At 39.6% G+C, this 21,567-nt stretch overlaps 1 protein-coding gene across 2 annotated transcripts in view; it reads left to right on the top strand.

Annotated features, from left to right (window-relative positions):
* Positions 1 to 1,154: 1,154 nt before the first annotated feature.
* Positions 1,155 to 21,567, top strand: part of DYNC2LI1 (dynein cytoplasmic 2 light intermediate chain 1) — a 42,871-nt gene continuing 22,458 nt past the window's right edge. For both annotated transcript variants that reach the window (XM_073897785.1, XM_025868757.2), the window contains exons 1-5: positions 1,155 to 1,433; positions 3,313 to 3,427; positions 13,696 to 13,730; positions 16,285 to 16,354; positions 18,080 to 18,168. In XM_073897785.1, the coding sequence (XP_073753886.1) occupies positions 1,426 to 1,433; positions 3,313 to 3,427; positions 13,696 to 13,730; positions 16,285 to 16,354; positions 18,080 to 18,168 (317 nt within the window). In that variant the 5' untranslated portion in view covers positions 1,155 to 1,425. The remainder of the gene's footprint in view (positions 1,434 to 3,312; positions 3,428 to 13,695; positions 13,731 to 16,284; positions 16,355 to 18,079; positions 18,169 to 21,567) is intronic.

The following is a 21,567-nucleotide window of genomic DNA, read 5'->3' as shown; positions in this document are numbered from 1 at the left end:
TCCAGGAATGTGATCTTTGTGTTTCTTTGTTCAAAGTTGCTGATTGGTAGCTTACAACATAATAACAAGCATGAAGCACTTATAATGTGTCAGGCACACATAATTTATTGTTTTACATATATTTATTTCATTTCAAACTCATAAATTTCCCCTGCTTTACATGATCAGATACTGAGGCTTGGAGATACTGAATGATTTACCCACTATGGCAATGTGGCAACTTAGCCAGTGTGACTGAATCAGAACGGAGGTCTAAGTCCATCTAAAACCCACCTTCTTGAACATCACACCATTACACCAAGCCAAACGGCAAAAGGGTGTAAGGAGAGTATCTCCTTCAATATTCAGGACATCTTGGGCCAGAGAGGCCAGGTCTACCGAGCATTCAAAATAGATCAAATACTGTCACTGCCCTGAAGGCTTCAACCCTCTTTGGCATAATTACTTATTCTTATGTGATTTTTTTTATACCTCTCTACAATAGCTTATAGCACTGGTTTTCTTTGGGTTATTATATTTAGTTGTGTGCATCTTTCTCAAGAGCAGAATGGTGTATAATTATTTATTTTGTCTTACCTCTTCATTCCATACTCTGCGTAGCGCTCGTGCTTATAGTAATAACTCATTGCTTGCTATTGATTCGGAGATAAAGTAAATGAAGTATCATGGAGATGCGTTTGCTTTATTAACTTATCAATAAATGATGTGCTATTGCATAAACCCAGAAACAACTAAACAAGCATAAAGTTGGAAAATACCAAAGTCACAAATATTCTTTGCCTCTACTAAGTCATTAGAAAACAGCTCAGCTCAGCTCAGCTTGTTTCACCCTCCATTCCCAAGTGTTGCTGGCGGGGAGAGAAAAGTAACTGAAGAGAGAAAGCAGACATCCCTGGCATATAGTCCGGTACTCAGTAGAATACTTTTTTTTTTTTTTAGATTTTAATTAATTTGACAGAGAGAGAGAGAGAGACAGCGAGAGAGGGAACACAAGGAGAGGGAGAAGCCGGCTTCCCGCTCAGCAGGGAGCCCCGTGCGGGGCTGCAGTGCTCCATCCCAGGAGCCTGGGATCATAACCTGAGCCGAAGGCAGACGCTTAACGACTGAGCCACCTAGGTGCCCCCCAGTAGAATACTTTTTAAGTAAAAGAACACTTCCAGCCCAGAGCTTTTAGGTTCCAGGTTTGTCAGACGGATCACCTCGTTCTCTCACATAGAGGACGAGGCAGTGAGCAAGAATTGTAAAAGGAACGCTGAGAACTACATTTCCCATGATGCCCTCTTTCGCACGCAACGCAGCCTGCGACGTCGCTCCCATGGCAACCCAAGAGTCCGCACAATCCGGCAGGTCTCGGAGCTTGCTGGAGTCCTGCTTTTAAGCTGGCCCCAAACGCTGAGCCCACGACGCTGGGGCTGTCGAGCCACGATGCCCAGGTATCCCCGCAGCCTTGCCTGCCCCCGGTTTACTCTCCCCTCGAGAGTCTGGCTTTCTCCTCTTTCCACCCCACCTGGAAGGAGCAGGGGAGGGAGGGCCGCTGGGGGTATATTTAGGGAGAGGAGCCCAGGAGGTCCTGCCTGTGGAGGAAAATTCTGGATCTTTTTTGCTTGCAACCCCTGTCTGGATGGTCAGGGATCCCTAGGAACTACCCTTGAACATATGGATTCAGTCACAGACAGGTAGAAAAGTTCCTCGAGTAGAAAACTTAAGATTTTGAAAGATCATTAAACTCCAACCGTTAACTTATTAAGTAAAGATTTCTTGCAGGCCAAGGAATGTTCTAGAAGCAGGGGTTCAAGCAGTGAATTAGACCACAAAGCCACCTCCTCAGAGTTCTCCGCATCTCCCCTCTTGGTGCGGGGTTTCAGGACAACAGTAAATGAGGGAAACTTGAGAAAGCTATGTGAAAAGTGTAAGATGGCGTTTAAAGGGGGGCCTGTAAAATATATTTTAGCTCTTCAGTTCTGTGATGTCAGTTTTAATTTCCTGCTCTCAAGATCACACCTGAACCTTCTCTGAACAACTTATAAGGAGGTCAGGGACAGAGAGGGGTTCTGGAGTCCATCACAGAGCAGGATAAATCTGTTTTTCTCACCCTGTGGATCATGGCCTCATCTCTGTTGAGTTTATGAACCTTTATCTGAAAAATTGTCAGCTTACTTCCCATCGTGGGATAATTGGTTGCACATGGTTATAGTTACAAATTTCCACCAGGGGCACCTCCTGCTCTACTCTCTGCTGGGAGCTTGGAAAGCAGATAATCACGTTTTGAAAGAATGGCGTGTAAATGAAGAGCAGACAGGCCTGGACTGACTTTCAGGGGGTTCACCTGTGAAATAAGTGCAGACATTTAGGGACACCTCTCTTGGTCTTTTATAGCCCCTTCTTCATCCCTGTGTCTTGAATAATTATAAGCTCTCAATAATTTTAGATAATTATATTTAGGTCAAGCCCTAAATGAAATGAATTATCACATTTTGACAATCAGTCGTGATAATCTTAAAAAGTTGGTATTCTTTATTGGCAGTTTAGAGAAGAAACAGAAGTAAGCCTGGGGAAGAGCACAGAAGCTTGCATATATTAGCTGCTCAATAAATATTTGTTGAATTAATAAAAGAATGAAGAATCCAGAGAGGTTGGATAATTTGCCCAAGTTGGTATATGTAGAAAGTAGCAGATTCATGCTTGGAACACATCAAATCTTGTCTGTATTTTTTTAGTTCAATACTCCCATTTTTCATTTTGGCTTTAATTAAAAAAAAAGATATAATCTTATTTGTGAAAAAATACATATGTTTGTAGAGAGATGAATGGAAAGATGATTTTCAAAATGTGATTTTAGATTTTTTTTCTTTCATTATGTTTTATATATTAAAACAGGGAATCTTGAGCCAGAAATATAATTTAAAAACAAAAAAATTTCAGAAAACGTAGATTGTTTGGTATGCTGGTTTTACATGCTCCCCATTTTCCTAGATGTTGGTAGTTTTCAAGTTGTAGATTCCCAAAATTCTTTGTACATTCATGTACATGTCTAAGAAACTAACTCAGACAGCTTTCAGCCTTGGCTGGAAGTCCCAAAATAAGGCAGCCTCAAATCCTAGCGACAAAGTCTCTGCTTATCATTTTCAGCTTTCTTCTATGAACCAGGACAAAGAAAATGACTAATCCTCAGAGGTTTTATCAGCTTACTGTCCCCCAGGAAATAATGTTGATTTGTTTTATAAATTTGAAGTAAAATTTCTCTGAGCTTGAAATAAATATTGGAAAGCATTCCCTTTGATTCTCTAAATTTTATTTTTCTGCCTCTCCTAGTGAAACTCTCTGGGAAATCGCAAAAGCCGAAGTGGAAAAACGAAGTAGTGGAAGTGAAGGTGATGGACTTGAAATTGGAGAAAAATCTGTTTTCTTCATTGGAAGTAAAAATGGGGTAATGCACTTTTTTCCTACTTTTTTCCCCCAAGTATTATGATGATTTAACAACCAATGGTAAAATTCATTGTACTACTTTGGTAAAAATTTGGATACTTCAGCTCTTCAGCCAGATAACCAGTCTCTGGCCTGCTGGTTACCTTGGAGCTGGTTGTACCTTCATACCTTGTATGAAGGTGTCCTGTGCATGGGTGAATGGGGACTAACATCCAGCCTGGGCACTTCTGTTGTCAAGTGGTGTGCTCCGACGTGGGCCACAGCAGCCCGGAGGAGAACTTGTTCAAATTAGACCACCTGGCGGAAGAGTCCTCTTTCCCCAAAGCACCATAAATGCTAATCTGATGGCCATAGTTCTGGTAACCTGTACAGCTGAAACACACATATAGATAACAGAAACATGGGCCAGAGACAGTATGATACATTTACCCTTCATTTATCTTAACTGAAGGAGTCACAGAAACTGAAGGAAACCTGTAGATACTCTAGCCTTCTACTCTGGGGTCCATGGAGGTACGTCTTAGGGCTGATGAACTCTAGAAATGTATGCAAAATTGTGTGTGATTGTGTATCAGTGAGTTTTTATGGAAAATTAGGTTCTCCCAGCATTCTAGCACCTTCAAAAAGGTTAAGTAAGAACCACTATAAACAGTGGTTGTATAGTTTATGGTTGACTATCTCTAGCAATGGGGAAGTTGTCTTCCATAAGGCAGCCTTGTTCCATTTTCCTTAATTTCTAGTTACAAGAAAACCTGAGTTTCATTGTAACTTCCAGTGTTCCTAATTCTGACCTGTAAAAGTATACAAATACTTGGTATTCCTAATTCCAAGGTCCTAATTCTTGGTCCTAATTCTGACTTGAAACAGTATAGGAATAGGTCTGGTTTTTCTTCTGCCTTTTAAACCTTCAGATATTTTTAAATTGCCCTTCAAATAATTAATGGCAACCACTTTGTCTCCCTGAGTCTGTTTCAGCTTTAATATCTTCATTTCTTTCGGTCATACCTTCTGTGTCATGGATTCCATATCAGTCACGGATTTTCTGTCATGATTTTAGTAACTCTCAACTGGAATTATACTAATGTGTAATTCTCAGGAGGGAATAGAACTTTGGAGGTTTTGCTTAACTGCAGTAGACTAGAAGGTCTGCCAGCTTCTCTTTTTCCAGATGCTGTGCTCCTGTTATTGAATAGAAAATTCTAGTAATCACATAACCCTGTTCACTAAGGTTGAGCTTGAGATCTGTTTTTTTCATATATGCTGTTTTGTCCTTAATTTTCTTAGATTGGGCCCTTTGTTACAGTCTGTTTGTACTTTTAATTACTTTTATTAAAGTGATTCACATACGTGGTTTAAAATGTGCATAAAGTAAATCACCAAACCTCTCCACATTGTTCAGGACCTCTCCTTAAAGCAGCCTTTTTAATATCTTTTACTGTTGTTGTTTTTTTTAATAATTTACTTCTTTATCTATGAAATAGCTTATAGGCTATTTTTAGACTTAAAATGTAGACATTATCTGTTGAATTTTTGATAATAGTAGAAGAGTATTTAATTCTAGCTCTTTTTTTATGATTTTTTTTTTTTTTTTATTTTTAAGTAATCTCTACATCCATCATGGGGCTTGAACTCACAACCCCGAGATCAAGAGTTGCATGCTCCACCAACTGAGCCAGCCAGGTGCCCCTTTTAAAGGCTCACTTCTAGCCCCCATCTGCAACATAGTTGTTATAATTTGGGACTAAATCAATATGTTAATTTATTATTTCTAAAACTTGTTTGCTGCTGGGCCAAATGGATTACTTTCTTTTTCTTTCTTTTAAGATTTTATTTATTTATTTGACAGAGAGAGCGCGAGCACAAGTAGGGGGAGCAGGGAGAGCAGCAGAAGGAGAGAGAGAAGCAGGCTTCCCGTTGAGCAGGGAGCCCGGTGTGGGGCTCGATCCCAGGACCCTGGGATCATGACCTGAGCCAAAGGCAGACGCTTAATTGACTGAGCCACCCAGGCGCCCCTCTTTTTTTTTTTAGGTTTTGTTTGTTTATTTGAGAGAGGGAGAGAAGACCCTGGAGAGGGTCCTGGAGAGAGCATCCCAGGATCCTGAGACCATGACCTGAGCTGAAGTTAGACACTTAACTGACTAAGCCACCCAGGTGCCGCTGTTTTTTTTTTTTTTTTTTTTTTTTTTGTTTTTTTTTTTTTTTAATTTATTTGAGAGAAAGAGAGAGGATCCTGGAGAGCGTCCTGGAGACAGCATCCCAGGACCCTGAGACCATGATCTGAGCTGAAGTCAGACACTTAACCAACTAAGTCACCCAGGCACCCCTCTTTTTTTGTTTTGTTTTGTTTTTAAAGATTTTACTTATTAGACTGCGTGTGCACAGAGGGAGGGGCAGAGGGATAGGGAGAAAGAATCTCAAGCAGACTCCACACCCAGCACAGAGCCCGACGTGCAGCTCAGTCTCATGACCCCGAAATCCTGACCTGAGCAAAATCGAGAGTTGGATGCTCAACCAACTGAGCCACCAAGGCGCCCCTACTTTTTTTTCTTGAGTAACTTTTTCAGAGTTTTTAAATGCCTTGTTTTTTTATTTGCTTAGCTTTGATGTGTATGTACCTTAGTTTTTATATGCATTTGTTATTTATTGCTACTAGCAGCTTTTTTTTTTTAAGATTTTATTTATTTATTTGACAGACACAGTGAGAGAGGGAACACAAGCAGGGGGGAGCAGCAGAGGGAGAGGGAGAAGAAGCAGGCTTCCCACGGAGCAGGGAGCCTGATGCAGGGCTCGATCCCAGGACCCTAGGATCATGACCTGAGCTGAAGGCAGATGCTTAACGACTGAGCCACCCAGGCACCCCAACATAACAGCTTTTAAAACAGCAAACATTATCTCACCTAGTTCATGAGGGCCAGGAATCTGAGAGCAGCTTAGTTATGTGGTTCTGGCTCAGAGTCTTTCATGAAGTTGTAGTCAAGATGTCATCTGGGACTAAAGTCATTATACAGCTCAACTAAACTGGAGAATCAGTTTCTAAGCTTGTTGACATGGTTGCTGGCAAGAGGCCTCATTTCCTTGATGACTGTTGGCCAGGCTTCAATTCTTCACATATACGCCTCTCCATAGGGCTACTTACAACATGGCAGCTTGCTTCCCCCAGAGCAAGAGATCCAAAAGAGAGCGGGTGCCCCGGATAGAAGCTGCAGCCTTTTATAACCTAATCTTGGAAAGTGACGTGCCATCACTTCGGCCCTAAGCTATTGATCACAAAGACCAACTCTGGTACAGTGTAAGGGACCACACCTGGGTGTGAATACAACCAGCAAGGGGGATCATTCGGGACCATCCTTGAAGCTGGCTCCCCACCTACATATTGCTGATTCTTTCCACAATCCCCAACAGGCATTCAGTATAATCTTCATCTAGGCAGTTGTATCAGATCATCTGAAAGTTCCCCTCTCCAGCCAGAGTCCTGCCACCTTTTAACCCACTGTGCTAGTCTGTACTGTGGTTCACACAATCAGCTGCATAGTTACCATCCTTCCCCAGCATCTTGGGAATTCCCTTTGCCTCTTTCTTGAGTTGGAACTTGAGTTTCCTGGATCCTGTGTCTTCCCTGTTGTTGGTTTACTCACTTACCTTGATGGAGCACATTCTCTTGTAGTTTCCTGGGAAAGCATTACATGGGAAGTAAAACTGAAGAGACCCTGCATGTCTAAAAATTCCCTTATTTTCCCTCACTCTGGGTTGAATGTTTATCTGGGTATAGAATCCTACCTTAGAATGAAGTCACTTAACCTTTCTCTGATCCTAGTTTCTATTTGAGTCTGGATTGTTTCCCTTAGGAGTGACAGAAAACTGAATTCAAACTGATGTAAGCACTTTTTTGAATCGTTGATATCCTCTTCAGTATCAGACTTTATCTGTATTCCTCTAGAGATGTGCACATGAGATATCATATATTAATACAGTCAGGTAACAGTCTAATTACCATGACAAGATTACATCTGTTCTGCTCTTTATTTTCACCCAAATGCACCAAATGCATTCTTCTTGCATGTTTGTAAATTTCCATATAAATACACAAAGTGTGCTGTATTTTCTCTCCCCTTCTGTCTCTCTTTATTCCTTTACACCAGTATATTGTACTCATAAGTCTCATGGCACAAGTTTTGGTAATTGATATGAGGTCGTTTTGCTTCCTTGTGATAATACTGCACTTATTATTACCTGCACTGTTGTGTATCTGTCGCTGTAACTATTCTTTCTGGGACTTGTCTCAGCTGTTTCCTCTTGTGAATTACTTGGACCCTCTTCCATTATTGTCTTAAAATTTTTCTTAATGTTATACCTAATGACATCTCAATTTATGTGGGCATTTTTCTCTCATTCTCTCCACTCTGATTTTTTTTTTAATTTTATTTATTTGAGAGAGAGAGAGAGAGAGAGAGAGAGAGAGAGAGAGAAGCAGACCCCCTACTGAGCAGGGAGCCTGACACGGGGCTCTATCCCAGGACCCTGAGATCCTGACCTGAGCCGAAAGCAGCCACTTAACCCCCTGAGCCACCCAAGCGTCCCTCCACCCTAATTTAGATTGTCAAGTCTCTAGGCATAGTCTTATCATCCTCTTGACATAGGTTTCCTCTCTTATCAAGTGATGAATCATTCAGTACCTTAAGGTATGGGCCAGAAAACTGACTAGCCTTTTATTTCCCAGAGCTTCTGTTCTCATCCCAGACCTCATCCTCTAGGTAGAAGAAAAGTGGGAAGGAAATGACTTGATTTCTAAATTTTTCTTTCCCCAGTTTCCACAGTATATAATCTAGTTGTGAGAAGATGCTTCCTGGGGTTCCTTAAGAGAGAGCAGATACTAGTTACACATCTTCCACATACACCTTACTGATCACGGCATCCTTTTCTACTGAGCCTGCAGATGACATCTAATCCGTAGCATTCCAGGAAGGTTTTGGCACTTGAGATAAAATTGGTTTGTTATCTCTGGCTCTAGTAATGTCATTTATCACCACACAATTAGGAGAAGTCAGCTAAAATCCTTGAGTTGATATATGTAGCATACCCTTCAGATCCACAGAGAGCTGATTTCACGTGGAATACCACGTTATGTCACTTGAGGACTTAAGAACTGTGCATCGTAAGGAGGAAGTTAAGAAATAATTTTGGGGGCACCTGGGTGGCTCAGTCAGTTGAGCGTCTGCCTTCAGCTCAGGTCATGATCCCAGGGTCATGGGATCAAGCCCCCCATCGGGCTCCCTGCTCAGCAGGGCTATTTGCTACTGTGGAAAGCATGGGGGAAATATAGCAGCCAATCCCCAGGATGACTGACTGGTAGGAAGAGACCTCTCCCCACTCATTGTAAGCTTCTGTTTTATTTAGCCAAGGAGACAGAAAGGTTTTGGAAGTGGCCATACAGAGCAAGAACAGATGTATCATGTCTTCATGTGGCTTTCCTTGACCCACAGCAGTTCTTGCCAGGAAGGCAGAATTCCCGGTGACACTCTGTGAAAAAGGTCGAGGCTTGCAGATCCAAGATCTTGGAATTTATGTGGTTTCATGAGTTTACTGTTGTGAGGAGAGTGATTTCTGCATTGGATACAGTACTTTTCCAATTTCCTACTTGCTGCCATATAGATGCATACATGGATTTTAAAAAAATGAGTAAACTATTAATAGTCTTACGGTACAAGTAAATTCCTATTACAGAAAATATTCTGTATAGAGAAGAAGCTACTTTCATATCTTTAAGGTGGCTTATCCTAATAGTACTAGTTACTGACACCAGCACACAAATGCTCACACCTGAAATGTCCCACCAGCACCCCCACTAGTCACTCTCTGTAACAGTTGTTCTAGACTTTGTTGTTGTGAGAGCCCATTCGTGTTTTATTTGTTGTTTGTGAAGCCACCCTTTTTTTAAAATAGTAGAATGTGGCATATTCAAGCTGGGTATTTTCATTTATGTAAATCAAAACTAATTTTGCTTTCGAAGATTGGCAAACTCTTTTGACATAGGTGGAACCTTTGAGGATATTGTTCTTTAAAGTATCTGATTCTGTGCTTTATGCAGAATGGTATTTTGAAAAATAAAGAGAAGCAAGCAATTAATGCTTCTATTGTTCAGCTAATAGTAATCACCCTTTACCAAAGAAACAACTGCCTCACTGCCTTCTCTCTCTCTTTCCCATACTTCTATTCATCCATTTAGTAGACGTCTGTTGAACATCTTCTATGTGCCCGACTCTGGGGAAACAGAAATGAAAGACATGTACTCCGCTGTGCAGGAACTTAGGTGTTAGTGCTTGTACAACATCGCAGGAAACAAATGCTGTGATGGAAACAAGGGCTCTTAACTCAGCCCAAGAAGCTCGAAGACTGGGAAAGCCTCCTTAAGAGAGGCTGATGTCCAGAGCTTGAGGAGCAGGAAGTAAGGAAAGAGAGTAATTCAGGTGAAAAGGGTCAAGTGGGTATTCTGAGGAGAGAATCAAGAAAAATGTATGAAATAGCAGTTACAACACATGGGAGAGAGAACATACTAGACAAATGTGACAGGATTGCCCGTCACTGCTGACTGCCATTTTGATGATGGCGATTAAGAATTTAGGTGACACCATTCTGCACAGCATGTATAATTTTTCTCCGTCATCACTCACTCCCACGGGTACAAGCATGGAGGAGAAGGGAGGTGATTGAGTTTACCAGGGTTGGTTTTTGCCAAGTGGGCGCAGTACACAGCTAGAAAGCTTAGGGAGGGGGTGGTACTTGGAAGGGCGCCTGGGTGGCTTAATCGGTTGGGCTACTGCCTTTGGCTCAGGTCATGATCCTGGAGTCCCGGGATCGAGTCCTGCATCGGGCTCCCTGCTCAGCGGGGAGTCTGCTTCTCCCTCTGACCCTCTCCCCTCTCGTGCTCTCTCTCTCTCAAATAAATAAATAAAATCTTTAAAAAAAAGGGTAATTGTAATGATAAACTATGAACTGCAAGATGGAAAAGGAGAGATGTGGAGGTAGGAGGGAGCTGATGGAGAAGGAGAAAAGTTGACGAGTCAGTGGACTTTTGAGGCCTTTTACTAAGGCCAAAGAGTTGTTACTGTGGGTAACACAGAGTGTTCCTGAAGAAGTAGTTGGAGAATGTGTTTGCATGTGTGATTTTAGAAGTAGTGTAGTTTCCAGTGGTGAAATGATTCAAGATGTAACCTTGGAAGTGATGTATGGTAGAAGTAGAGTGAAGGGAAGTGTCTCTGTGGGGAGGCAAAGGCACTGAGAGGTCAGCGTGTTGGGTCGGTTGCCCATGCCTACGTGGGTGTGAAGTTAACAAGACTAATGACAGTAGCTGAGGGAGAAAGGGACACTGTGAGCTAAAGGAGACGGCCAACAACCATCACAGTAGACTGGGACAAGCCTCTAAGGCTTTTGCAAAAGGAGGGAAGTAGAATAATTATTTAAAGGTGGCGGGGGTGAGGGGCACATGGGTGGCTCAGTCAGTTGGACATTCGACTCTTGGTTTCAGCTCAGGTCATGATCTCATGGGTTGTGGGATGGATCCTGTGTCAGTTCCGTGCTCGGGGGAGTCTGCCTGAGGATTCTCTCCCTCTGCCCCTCCGCCCACTCACGCTCACCCTCCCTCTCTTTCTCTCTCTCTCTCAAATAAATAAATCTTTAAAAAAATAATTAAGGTGGGCGCCTGGGTGGCTCAGATGGTTAAGCGTCTGCCTTCGGCTCAGGTCATGATCCCAGGGTCCTGGGATCAAGTCCCGCATCGGGCTCCCGGCTCAGCGGGGAGCCTGCTTCTCTCTCTCTCTGTGTGTGTGTCTCTCATGAATAAATAAATAAAATCTTTTAAAAAAATAAATAAATAATTAAGGTGGCATTGGGGAGCAAGGAGAGCCCTGAAGTACATAGGGTGGTAGGAAAGACTAGCCTTCTTTAACAAGATTGCAGAGGAAGTGGTCTGGAGGCAAACATATTTTAGGTAAGGCCAACAGGTGGAGAGAACATTCTGAAGAAGAAGTTGAGGTTACTGGGGAATTTCCTAATCATGGAGCTGGAGCTATAGAGTGGAAGGATTTTGGAAGAAGGGAAGGGATGCATAGAGGATTATGGACTTAAGAGCTCCAGGGATAACGGGTCAGAGAAAAAGACTTCCAATGTCACTGAGGTAATGGGAGGAAAGATAGGATTCACTCTGATAGTCTCTGAGTGAACTTGTATTAGGTCAGTGTTTATTGAACCAGGAAAACTAGGAGTCTGTGGATCCACTCGCAGGGGGCAATAGTTCACTAGTGATTTTTAAAAATTTGGATTGTATTTTAATGATAGTCTAAAAGTTTATTTCAGTGCCGAGTTGAGTTTGTTTATTTGGAATTGCCAAAGAGTAGTACTACACCAAGTAGTACTATACATTTACATGAAATTACAATCAGAATTTAAATCAACACTATAGAACCATGAGAATTTGAGAAAATCGGCTAATTATATCTAAGATTCCTTCCAATTCTAAAATACATTCATTCTGATTCTGTGCTTTCTTACTTTTTAGGTACAGTAGTCTCCCCCTGTCTGCAAGGGATATGTTCCAAGATCCCCAGTGGATATCTGAAACTGCAGATAGTAATAACATCGTATACCTATGATAAAATTTAATTTATCAATTAGGTATAGTAAGAGATTAACAATAATAACTACAAATAGAACAATTACAACAATATAATACAAGTTGAATGTGGTCTTTCTCTCAAAATATCTTATTGTACTGTGCTCACCCTTCTTGTGATGATCTGGGATGATAAAACGCCCACGTGATGAGATGAAGTAGGGGAATGACATAGCGTCTGCCTTTGGCTCAAGTCATGATCCTGGGATCGAGCACACGGTGGGCTCCCTGCTCAATGGGGAGTCTGCTTCTCCCTCTGCCCTTTGCCCCTGCTCATGCTCTCTCTCTCAAATAAATAAATAAAATCTTTAAAAATAAATAAATAACCAGCAAATCCATCACCTAGAAACATTCACTATTGGCTTAGTGATATCCCTCTGGATCTGTTTATTTTTGTGTATGTGTTTCTCTGCCTCTCTCTGAATCTATGTATGGGTATGTGTATGTATGTATGTAGATCTCAAAGAAGCAGGAAAAGATATTTTAAAAATTGAAAACAGGGTTATGCTAATCTGTTATAAATGTTTTACCATGTCAGTAAGTATGTTCCTATATCATCATTCCTAATAGCTGCATGTTATTCCATTAAAGGATTGTCATAATTTAACCAGTCTCCTATTTGGGGACATTTAGGTGGTTTCTAGTCTTTCACTTTGATGTAATACCTGCCAATAAACATCCCTCAATAATTTACATTTTTGGTCCTATTTCAATTATTTATTTATGTTTCCCATTATAAAAAAGTCATTCAACTTGATCATATCCCAGATATAATCTAGAGTAATTTATTTGTGATCATCTTTTTTTTGGTAAAAAAAATTACAGGTGTTTAGGAAAAAAACATATCTAGTCAAATGTTCTATGTTTTTGTCAGTCCAGTATTTTCCGAACCATTTTCCTTGGAACCTACTTAAGGACTTCTTCCATTAGAGCTTCCCGTGCTGCTTCTCTTGTATCTCTTTTCTTGTAGGAGATTTTTTTTTTAAGTTTTACTATTAAAAAGAAATCAGTGATTAAGCCACTGAGCTAATCCCTGAGATGTGAAGTTAAGTTTCATGATTAGTGGCAGAGATGACCAGAACCTATATTTTCTGACTCCTAACAAGAAACTTAGAATAAGTTTATTCTCTACAAATAAAACAATAAATAAACTCTAACCCAGTATCTGGATTGCTTACTTTGAACATATTTGCAGCATGTCCTTTATCTGTATGTTATCTTTCTTATTTCCACTTCAACAATTGGAATTGAAACATTTTGGAAGACACTAATCATCTGCTTAACCAGTAATTAGCATTGATGAATAGAGAGAAAATCTCAGACAGCTGCCAAGTTGACCACTAAAGTGAGGTATGATTTGCTAGTATTTGTCATCTGCAGGACTTTATAATTATAATAATAGCAGTGTAGTTACACTATGATGGAAAGTTGACAGTTAACTTTTTCCACTTATCAAACTTAGGAACAATTCTGAAAGTTTCTAGTTTCCAGGTAATTTATCATTCAAGTGATTAAAATCTATTTTTGGCCACAATTATGAACAATAACAAAATTTTACATGTGGATGACATTAACACAGTATTCTTTCTTTTTTTAATTTCCAGGGAAAGACTACTATTATTCTAAGGTGTCTTGACAGGTAAGTATTATGTTAACCTTTAGACTACATTTTCTGTTTATTCTAGTTGTACAGGGCAAGTTAGATTCTAAAAGACATATGGAAGGAGAACAATTTTGAGGCCCAAACAATAACTTAATTCTTAGTGAATCCTTAGTATGGCCTTTAAGATCTTCTTTAAAGACAAAAACAACAGTCAGTAAAATATATATACATATTTTTTTGTATATATAAATACATATATATGTGTGTGTGTGTGTGTATATATGTATGTATATATACAGAATTAGTGCGGAATTTTCCTATTTGGGGAAGAAAGGAACATAACTATGATACTACTTACCTGCTTTTTGGCTGTGCTACTCTGATATTTGATTTATTATTTTACCTAGTCTATGATTATCTGAACATTAATTATCTTTAAATTGCTCATGGAAACATTTTTGAAGCACAATATTCATCTTCAAACTGTATTTTTTACCATTTGTTTTTTATACTTCCTAACCTTCTATATGGCCATCAGAGTAAGATTTGGGATTATGATCAGTGGACATTGAAGGAAACTGAAAGTCTTTAACTGATTTTGGAAGATATCCCTTCAGGGGCACCTGGGTGGCTCAGTCACTAAGCGTCTGCCTTCGGCTCAGGTCATGATCCCAGGGTCCCAGGATCGAGCCCCGCATCGGGCTCTCTGCTCCGCGGGAAGCCTGCTTCTCCCTCTCCCACTCCCCCTGCTTGTGTTCCCTCTCTTGCTGTGTCTCTCTCTGTCAAATAAATAAATAAAATCTTAAAAAAAAAAAAAGATATCCCTTCATTCCAGTACTTGTTTCTTATAACTTCTCCAAAAACATCAACATAGATGGAATTTTGTCTCAAGGTCACATTAAAGAATCATCATCCATTTTGAAAAGTACTATTAAAGAATTCAAATAATAGAATCACTACTTTGTGTAATTCCTTTCACCAACAAAATGGTTTCTTAGAAGAACCATCTATAGTAACACCTGCATCATCTTTCCATCCCTAGGAATCATGGCTCTTTTTAGATCATATGTGTTTCATTCTACAAATAAGTCATCTAACACAGTATCAGCTTAGGATGAAATATGACACTGAAATGAATTTCAGTTCCTTGACAGTCTACTTAGAAAAAAGACAGTTCTGTCTATTGTATGTTAAATATCAGAGCTTATAAATTTTGTCTTAAAAGTAGCATTTCTTTTCACAAAAGAAAATTAGTATCTTTTAGGAAATACAACCAAATATTTTACTATATATGTATCAAAAAAAGATATTTGTAGGGATGATAGGCAAAATATTTAATAAAGATAAATATATAAATTGCAAATTTAAAAATGATTTCTCTTTGTTCTCCAAATTCAAAAAGATATATACCAATACTGTTCAGCCTTAAAAAGGAAGAAAATTCTGATGCATGCTACAACATGGATGAACCTTGAGGACATTACACTAAGTGAAATAAGTCAGTCACAAAAAGACAAATACTGTGTGATTCCACTTCTATGAGGTATCTCAGAGCAGTCAGATTCACAGAAACAGAAGGTAGAATGCTATTTGCCAGGGTCTGGAGGGAGGGGGAAAATAGTTATTGTTTAATGGGTATAGAGTTTCAGTTTTGCAAGATGAAGTTCTAGAGTTTGTGCAGCAGTGTGAATATACCTTTTTTTCTTTAAAGATTTTATTTATTTATTTGACAGAGACAGCGAGAGAGGGAACACAAGCAGGGGGAGTGGGAGAGGGAGAAGCAGGCTTTCCGTGGAGCAGGGAGCCCGATGTGGGGCTCGATCCCAGGACCCTGGGATCATGACCTGAGCCGAGGGCAGATGCTTAATGACTGAGGTGCCCAGCAGTGTGAATATACTTAACATTACTGAACTGTACACTTAAAAATTGTTAAGAAGTAAATTTATGTTACATGTTTTTCACTACAATAAAAAATGAAATAAATAAGTAGATATATACCATAAAACTGCTTACCAAGCAGTATAACTGCAGTGTCAATAATTCATCAAATCATTTGTCCATTTTTAAGACTTGTTGACGTAATTTGTTAGTTTGCAGGTCTCATTATTTTAAATGATGCCCATTGTTTGAGCCATGAGTTAAGATAGAGAATTATATTCAAGTCTTCCATTGATGTCTCCACTGAATCGATAATCATTAGATTCCCAGCTCCCCACATCAGGGCCAAGCACAAACCTGCTAACAGAGCTTCCCACGTGACCTGAACACCGAGAGCTGTGCCCTGACACGGCGCCCACCCCTGGCAGCCACACTACCTTCTCCACTCACCCTGACAGTGCCTGTGAGGGCTACCGCATAACACATGTGCCATTAGTCATCTCTGCAGCTGTGACTAAAATCCTCGAAGGTGGTTTTGTGAAGGCTTATTTATTTTTTGTGTAAAATTTTTATTAGTTTTACCTCAGTGTGATTCCACAAAGGAACTTCCCTACTAATAGAACAAGTTTTTAAGAGGAAGCAAAAATGAATTGGGTAATATGATAGCATAAGAAAACCCATGATGATAATACTATCTGTCTTTATTGTGCAGGGATGAGCCACCAAAACCAACCTTAGCTTTGGAATATACATACGGAAGAAGAGCAAAAGGGCATAATGTAGTGAGTGTCTTTTTAAGTGATATTGCTATGCCTGTGGATGGAGAAGTAATAATGCCGATTTTGTCTTATATTTTCGTCTTGTCTATAATCAATAAAAATATCCAGCTGTACACTTCATAGCTATGTGCTTTTAAACTTCAAATGCACCTTAGCAGATGTGAAGCCAACCCAAACTGTGAAAATAATTTAGCCTTTTTGTTGGTTTTACCTTAAAATGCTGGAATAAGTTTCCTTTGTAACTTTTTTGGACATATTAATTGTGTTAATGTGACTTTTTCTTCTTTCAAGTAGGAATAATATTGTTACATTCTGTCTCCCCAAAATATCTGCTGAAAATATGAGTTTGACCTGTAGAATATTTTTGAAAATATACTATTCAAGATCCAAATTATTAGCATTTTTACAAATATATCTTGAAGTTAGTAATATTATTTGAGACCGGAGGCCATAATTGGTTATAATCCTATTTTCACTTGTTCGAGTGTCTACTTAGAGGAAAGTTGGAGGTTATTCAGGACAGAAGGAGAGTTTATGACATATTTTAGAAGGATAAAAAAAATCTGAAATAGAATCCTCATTTGGAGTTCTCACATGAAGAGGTCATTTCTTAGAGTTAGGTGTATGGAAGAACAATCATACCCCACTTGTCCCGTACCACAGGCAAATTTTTAGATTGATCTAGTCCAAATGTTTGATCATTGGACAGTGTGTTAAGAATTAAAACTGCCTGTTGCTAGATTCACCAATGAAAGTTGGTTATTAAGACTGAGATTAAAAGAAAAGAAATAACATAATATAGTGAGATGTGGGAAAACCTTATTTTTGTGACTCACATGAATTTTGATATGAGTGAAGACATAGAAATGGGATTATGCTTTTCATTGGAAACTTTGAAACAGCTTTCAGAGCTTCACTTTTGAGAAGAGCTCTAAAAACTCTCCTTCATCAAACTGTGACTCAAGGGAGATTTTTCAGTGAAAAATTATTTCCCTTATAAACATTAGTGATTCAGATATTAACAGCAAATATTCAAATATCAATAGCAAAACAGTTTTAGTGATTATGAGATAATTTGTCAAAAAATATATATACTCATCTAAAACTCAATTCAATGACCATCTGTCTCTTCCAGGTTAATGGCAATAGATATATAAAAACTCATGTGATTTTTTTTTTTTTTCCTAAACTTTGTGTTGGCAAGTTGGGCTTTTCCATATTCATTCTGGAAGATTGATGTTTTTCTCAGATTTAATGTTCCTTAAGAGTTTCAAGTGGAAGCACTGTGTCAGCTCCTCACACAGTCGTGGTGTCACGAAGGCTCCTGAGCAGCAGGGAGGAAGCAAAGAAGCCTTTTTGGTTAGCAGTCCCCAAGAAGGTTGTCCTGGAACAGATGCTCTTACTCCCAAGCTGCATGGCTGCCTCACCCTTACAATCCCCCAGTGCTTAGGAGTCCTATAAAAAGGGAAGCAGTTTTTCAGTCTCTTCTTGTTCCCCACCTACCATGTCAATGTTTCATCCTTGGTTTTTGGAATAGATGTTTCAGCGCATTTTGAGGGATGGGATAGAGAAAGGAAAGTTTTGACTGCCAAGAAAAGGTTTATTGAGGACTACAATATTTTGTATCCATAATTATTACTGGCTTGATGCTAATGAACTTACGAACTTACGAAGTATTTAAAAATAAAAAATATTTTTTTTTCATATGAAAAATACCTATTTTTTCAGCCAAAAGATATTGCTCACTTTTGGGAACTAGGTGGAGGAACCTCCTTATTGGATTTAATCAGCATACCAATCACGAGTGATACCTTACGGTAAGTGAGCCGGCTCCAGAAATAGTTGTTAGTAAGTACTCAGGAGCGTCCACAGGATGAATATGGGTGGGCTTTTGGGAATCAGAATTTGAGGGGGCAGTTTTATGTTGCTGAAGGTTTACACTCTCTTCCTTTCTATGTGCTTAAAACGTAATGCTTTCAAAGAGATGTTAAAAGAACCAGGGTTTGGCCTGTGCTGACAGTTGGCATTCCGACCAGTAACGCAGTTTGCAAGCCTGCAAATGAACAAACAAAATATGTCAAATAACACTTGAGCAATGAATTCACTTGGCAAACCTAAATTTGAAAAGCTTAGTTCTTTTGAATACCCATCCAAGTGTGAGTTAATTCAGCCCTGAGTGTTCTCTTCAGCTGGATATTTAAGTCTACCTTTGAATTTAATGCCAGTTAGTACCATAGAAGCTTTACCCAAGGGAACAATGAGTTAGAGGATGGAGAAAGTCTATTTGCTGACCTTGAAGAAATAGATACTTGAGGAAAACCTCAAACTCTTTGGTTGTGTTTCCTGACAATGACTCCCACATGTTGGCCAAATCAGATGTGGAAAATTGTGACATTTCTCACAGTGTTCCTGGGAATGCGTCTTAGCCAAGGAAAACACACATTTTTACATCTGAAATATCTAACTCTTGTCAGAGTTTAACACAAACCATTGCGGCTGCCTGGACCAAATACAAAGGGCTTGACAATTATTTGTTACATTTCCGCTATTAAGATCTTCAGGGTATGGAATTATTTCTGGTTAACAGAACAATTGTTTTACCATAAGCTAGCTGGATGCTGATAATGTTGGCTTTATTTGTCCAGTGATATTTTTTCTGTTAAAGAAATTTAACTGGCTTTTACTTACTACAAACATAGTATATTCTTGTATAGAGATCTTGGAAAAACACTGAAAGGTATGAAGAAAGTAAGGGCACCCATAATCACCTGAAAAATAACCCCTGCTAACGTGCCAAGGGATTTCTCTGTGTCCTCAGTGTTTATAAATATACTTTGTACAGTTTTGGGATGTTTTCTATATATGTTTAGATCTTGCTTTTTCATGTATAACCATAATTTTTGTTTTAAAGATTTTATTTATTTATCTGACAGAGAGAGACACAGAGAGGGAACACAAGCAGGGGGAGTGGGAGAGGGAGAAGCAGGCTTCCCGCCGAGCAGGGAGCCCGATGCGGGGCTCGATCCCAGGCCCCTGGGATCATGACCTGAGCCGAAGGCAGATGCTTAATGACTGAGCCATCCAGGCACTCCTATAACCACCATTTTCCCCTAACATTATTTTTCAGCAACATGATTTTTTTTTTTTTTACAGCTATATAGTTTTTCATTTGTCCTCCTTTAACGCAAATCATGGAGGCCACCTGGGAATTGGGGCCACCGTGGTGTGGTTGAGAGAAGGCAAGGAGGGCTGCCAGGCCGTGTGGCCCGAGGCGGAAAGGAGCGAAAATGGCTGGGAGCTGCTCTTCTGGCCCTGACTCTGTCACATCACTTTGTCACATCACCCTGTCAAATGATCTCACTCCCCTCCTCTGGCCCAAGAGGCTTTGGGCCTGATGGCCTTGTGGAAATTCTGGTTTCTGCAGGAAGCCACGTTTTTCCACAGCTTCCTTAATGCCTCACTTTGTGAATTCTTGGGTCTTCATTCCCTAGAAGCCCAGGGCAGCTGTAGCTTGCTTTAGGAGGGGAGGTCAGGGTTATGATGAACAGAGGAAGGGGAGCCAGAGGCATGCATCCCAAGTAGGTTGCTGAGTACTTAAGAAATTCATGAAAAACATTTCACTCCTAATGTAGTCACAAATCTCAAGAGTGTTTTGTGACTGGAATCAATTTGACACATAATTAATTTCCTTGTGTTGGACAAAGCCCAGCAACTTGAGAAAAATAATATTGCCAAATGCTATTAGATACTGTTTATCTTTAAAATGACTGTTCATAGAATAATTATAAATGCACTGAACAGACTTTAGGTAATTTGTAATGGAGCATTTCCTGTGGTTTCATTCCCTGTTTAAAGAGGTGGTTGGGGGGCGCCTGAGTGGCTCGGTCGTTAAGCATCTGCCCTCGGCTCAGGTCATGATCCCAGGGTCCTGGGATCGAGCCCCACATCGGGCTCCCTGCTCCGCAGGAAGCCTGCTTCTCCCTCTCCCACTCCCTCTGCTCGTGTTCCCTCTCTCGCTGTGTCTCACTCTGTCAAATAAACAAAATCTTTAAAAATAAATAAAGAGGTGGTGGTTTTTTAAAAAAAAAAAATTTTTTTTTAAGGATGAGATCGTGCCATTTGAGACAACATGGATGGACCTAGAGGGTACTATGCTAAGTGAAATAAGTCAGAATGAGAAAGACAAATACCATAGGATTCCACTCATAAATGGAATCTAAAAAAAAAAGAAAAAGAACAAACCAAAGCAGAATCAGACCCGTAAATAGAGAACAGACTGATGGCTGCCAGAGGGAAGGGGGTGGAGGGATGGGCGCAATGGGTGAAGGGGAGTGGGAGATCCAGGCTTCCGGTTATGGAATGAATAAGTCACAGGGATGAAAGCCCCAACATAGGGAATACAGTCAGTGATACCGTAATAGCGATGTAATGGGACAGACGGGAGCTACACCTGTGGTGAGCACAGTATCATGTATCAACGTGTCAGTTGCTAAGTTGTACACCTGAAACTAATGTGACATGGTGTGTCAACTATACTCAAATAAAAACATTTTTTTGCTCTCATTTGCTATGAAAGTAAAAATAGCGCAGGTGTATACAGTGCAATGGAAATACAAACTTTAATCTTGGAAAAAGGTTGAATATTCTGTTTTATTTTCACTTGAAGTTATTTTTTATTTGGAAAAATGATAAATTTTTGGTTATATACATTTTACCACAGTAAAAAAAAGTGAAACCATAGTCAGTGTTTTTTAAACATTAACCATACTAACCCCCAGCAATAAAATTAATTTCCTATTATAAACATACATATTATTTATTATAGTCAAGTAAAGCTGTCACGAGTTTATTAAAATGTTTAGATCTGATTAGCTATACAATTTAATGGCATGCTAATTTTATAGAAAATCTCAACAATTACTGTCTAAAAGACTATTTTCTGAAGTTAGACCTGTAGTATAGAATTTACTGTTTCACTTGGATTACACAAAATAGCTGTTTTTCTCAAACTAAGCAAAATAACTGACATAATTATAAAATAAATGTACTGTAATTCCTTGTTATATCTACTAGCAGAATGGTTGCCCTGTTGATCAGGGATATATGGGCCTGTGATTATGGCTCTCCATACTTACTATGACCATGTTCTGAAATATTCCTAGATTTGTTTTCTGTTTTGATAAAATGTCCTCACATTTTATCCCTTTAGCCATTTT

The sequence above is a fragment of the Callorhinus ursinus genome, unplaced genomic scaffold, assembly GCF_003265705.2.
Source record: "Callorhinus ursinus isolate GAN/ISIS: 27379988/994484 unplaced genomic scaffold, GSC_fseal_2.0 scaffold10, whole genome shotgun sequence".
Classification (NCBI taxonomy): Eukaryota; Metazoa; Chordata; class Mammalia; order Carnivora; family Otariidae; genus Callorhinus; species Callorhinus ursinus.
This window is presented reverse-complemented; position numbering and strand designations above follow the sequence as displayed.